This window comes from Tupaia chinensis, unplaced genomic scaffold (assembly GCF_000334495.1).
Source record: "Tupaia chinensis unplaced genomic scaffold, TupChi_1.0 Scaffold000146_1, whole genome shotgun sequence".
Taxonomy (NCBI): Eukaryota; Metazoa; Chordata; class Mammalia; order Scandentia; family Tupaiidae; genus Tupaia; species Tupaia belangeri.
This window is the reverse complement of record NW_006159616.1, coordinates 2,374,064-2,377,386: the sequence shown is the minus strand read 5'-3', so window position 1 is coordinate 2,377,386 and position 3,323 is coordinate 2,374,064. Positions and strand designations below refer to the sequence as shown.

At 60.0% G+C, this 3,323-nt stretch overlaps 1 protein-coding gene across 12 annotated transcripts in view; it reads right to left on the bottom strand.

Moving 5' to 3' along the window:
- RAP1GAP (RAP1 GTPase activating protein) overlaps positions 1-3,323 on the bottom strand; it is a 54,127-nt gene that overhangs the window by 25,301 nt on the left and 25,503 nt on the right. For 8 of the 12 annotated variants that reach the window (XR_003548862.1, XR_003548863.1, XR_003548864.1 and 5 more), the window contains exons 1-2: positions 3,222-3,296; positions 770-805 (exon numbers count right to left, since the gene is read on the bottom strand). Coding sequence is in view for 4 of the 12 variants with exons in the window: in XM_027770579.1 (XP_027626380.1) it covers positions 770-805; positions 3,222-3,296 (111 nt within the window). In the remaining 8 variants the exon portion in view is untranslated. Of the gene's footprint in view, positions 1-769; positions 806-3,221; positions 3,318-3,323 lie in introns of those variants that run through there. The other 4 variants (XR_003548867.1, XR_003548868.1, XM_006145174.3 and 1 more) reach the window with 2 other exon arrangements.

Sequence of the window (3,323 nt, the reverse complement as noted above, 5' to 3'; positions counted from 1 at the left end):
ACGTGCCGCTGGGAGCGGGGGCAGGGGCGGCGTGCACGCATGCCTGCGTGCAAGTGTGGGGAGGGGGCTACTGCATCTACACAGATGTGTGTTAAGGGAGAGAGGAAGACAGAAAGGCGGGAGGGAGGGCAAAGCTGAAAGACTAAGAGGGGCAGAGAAAAACAGGAGCAGGAGAGAGCAGGGGTTGCAGGGTGAGCTGACATCAAGGAAGGCTCTGGAGGTTTGTGCAAGCCATGGGGACCCTCTGCAGCCTCCTTCCCCACGTTCCAACACACACACACACATGCAAAGTCCAGACAAGGGCAGTAAGACAGGGTCTGGAGGGTGAAGGTGGGTGGGGTCAGGCTCTGAAGGGGCTGCCCTCCAGACTGCCTGGCTCTCAACACCTCCCCCACCTGCATGCAGCATAGCCTCTGGGTGACAGGTCCTTGGCATCAGTCCCCTCCTCCCAATCCACATGGGGTCCTGCAGAGGCTCCTGCAGGTGGGGTTGAGGAGCTGACCGCAGCCCTGCTGGGGGCCTGCTCAGGGAGCGGGGCTGGGACCTTGGATGGGCCTCTAAGTGGGACAGGGTAGGAAGGGTGCTACCGGTCCCATCCACCCCGACCCCAAGGATCTGGACAACGAGCTGCCACTACTGTCTGGCGTGGTCTGTCGAGGGCTCCCAGTCGGTCCTCAGGGAGGTACAGGGCTGGAGAGAGAGTAAGGACCCCCACCCCAGTCCAGCCACCTCTGCAGCTCCCCAGAACAGGCTACAAAGCCGTCCTCACCTGCATCTTTTCAATCATCTCAAACAGATCTGTGTTCTGCAACAGAGGGCAGAGAGCGAGTCAGTCCTGAGGGTGGTCCAGCTGAGCCCGCCGAGCCCCCAGGAGCCCACCCGCTCTGGGACCCCTAACTCTGACCAAGCACTGGGATTCTGGTCTGAGCAGCAGGAGGGAGTGGAGCAGTATCATGAGCCTGTAGTCTGACAGACTGTAAAGTGAGGCGAGCCCAGGGCGCAAGGCCTGCATCCCAGGCAGATTCCCCCAACTCAACCCTCTTTACTAAGGGAGGAGACTGTGTCCTTGGGAAAAGACAGTCTCCATGTCACTGCACGGGCTCAGAAGAGCCCCAGGTCCCAGCCCAGAAATGAGTCCAGCCAGGATCCTCAGGAAGGTCTGTGGTTCTACCCAGTTCTCCTGAAAGAAGGCGAGGCTCAGGTTAGGACAGCCCACCTCCCCACCGGCAGGGTGGGCTGGGGAGCTCTTCAGTCGCAAGGAAGCCGGGATGGCCCATCGCCCCAACACCTGTGCACGAGCACACACACACACACACACACACACACACACCCTCTCATGCTCAAGCCAGGCTCTCCCAGGCCAGCCAGGGCACATGCAGGGTTAATCTAGCATCTGCCAGAGGAAGCCGGGATGGCCCATCGCCCCAACACCTGTGCACGAGCACACACACACACACACACACACACACACACACCCTCTCATGCTCAAGCCAGGCTCTCCCAGGCCAGCCAGGGCACATGCAGGGTTAATCTAGCATCTGCCAGCTGCACTTGGCAGCACCGGCCTTCCCAGCGCCAACTCCCTGCAAGTCTTCCTGGAAGGCGGCATCCCTGCCGGCTGGCAATGCTGGGGGTTGGGCTTGGGAAGCCCCCAGAGTCTCCAGGATGGTGTCCCTCCCCCAACCCCTCCAAGGCTCAACTCAGGCACCTCTGCTGCCCAGTGGGGTCACTGCCTGAACTCACATGCATGCTATGGGGCCATGCACCAGGAAGCACACACACTCTCCCCATACACTCCTACTCACACACACAGGCCTGCACGCTAATATTCAATCAGTCTCACCGTATCACACATATGCCACACACACACACAACTCCACAGGGTCTGTGCACAGATTCTTAGACTCAGAGATACACACTAACACACAACAAGCTATCGTCCCAAGTTACACAACAGTGCACTTACAGAAACACAGGCCCATGAACCACGAGAGACTCACACACACAGGCAAACCACATCTGTGCAAGTCTGCACGCCAGTAACTGAACACGGAGCTCCACTAAGACCACAAAAGCACTCTCGTGTCTGAGAACGAGAGACACAATGACACACTCAGAGACACGCAGGTGCACTCAGCCAACTCAGACCCAGAGCCCCACGCACCGCTACAACCTGCCTGCCCCCGTCAGGGTCATGCACGCTATACAGCAGCCAGGACAGACACCGGCCCACAGACTTCAGAGAAAAGGAACAAACCCAGCAGCTGTGGGAGTAGTTAACTCCTGAGTTTGCAGGACATGGGCCTGGACCTCCACACCTCTCACACCCACTGAGGTACAACCGTATGCAAAGCCTGTCGAAGGTCACCAGACATAAACCCCTTGCACACTGAGGCTGTCACAGAGGCAAGACCCAGCCTTAAGGTCCATCACAGGAGTCCCCGGGAGACTCCCCCCCCACACTTACCTATGGCCACAGGCAGTTACAGCAGGTACCACAGGCACACGCCTGCAGGCAGGCAGGCAAGCACGCCCCTCAAGCCAGCATGCTGTGTGACAGCAACACTGGCATTTGTGCCCGGGTAGCCCTGTGACCTGAGACCAGCACTGTCCCAACAAGACAGTGATGAAAGGTACATTCACGTCCCCCAAGGCATCCTGCTCAGGGTGACCAAACAGCCAGGAACAATTAAGTGCATCTTCTTGCAAGGGGAGTCACAGCCACATAAACACTGACACATGGTTCTGTCACCCGGAGTGTACACACAGCAACAAGTAACACCCACAGTCACAGCCTGGCAGGGAGCAGCAGACGCCCTGACACATGGCGACGGTTGCCAGTGATGTGGCCCAGATGGGGGCATCTCCACCAGGCAGGGCACCACCGGAAAGTTATGCCAGGCTCTGCCAAGGGAGTCCAGGGAGGGGTAGAGTGGTCCGGAAGGCTGTGTTCACACACACAGTGCTACTGCAGCCCAGGGCCACCGTGCCACCACAGCTGACCCTGGACGGCTGCAGAAAGAGCCCAGGCCTGAGACCCCTGGGCAAGGGTGTGCCCTGTGGCTGCCGAGGCTGATGTCAGCCCAGAAGCGAACACATTCACCGTCACGGAGCCTCGGACACCCGCCCTGGCTTCGGCAGAGCCCGCTGAGTTCCGAAAAAGTCGAGCTGCCCTGGTCCCGAGGACCCCACGACCAGGCAGCCCCCGCTTGGGTCCTCACCTGCCAACCGGCCCCAGTGGGCAAGGAGCCCCTCCGCGGACGGCCGAGGGAAGATGGGGGCCGTGGTTGCGCCATCCCGAGCCTGGCCTGGCCCCGGCCCCC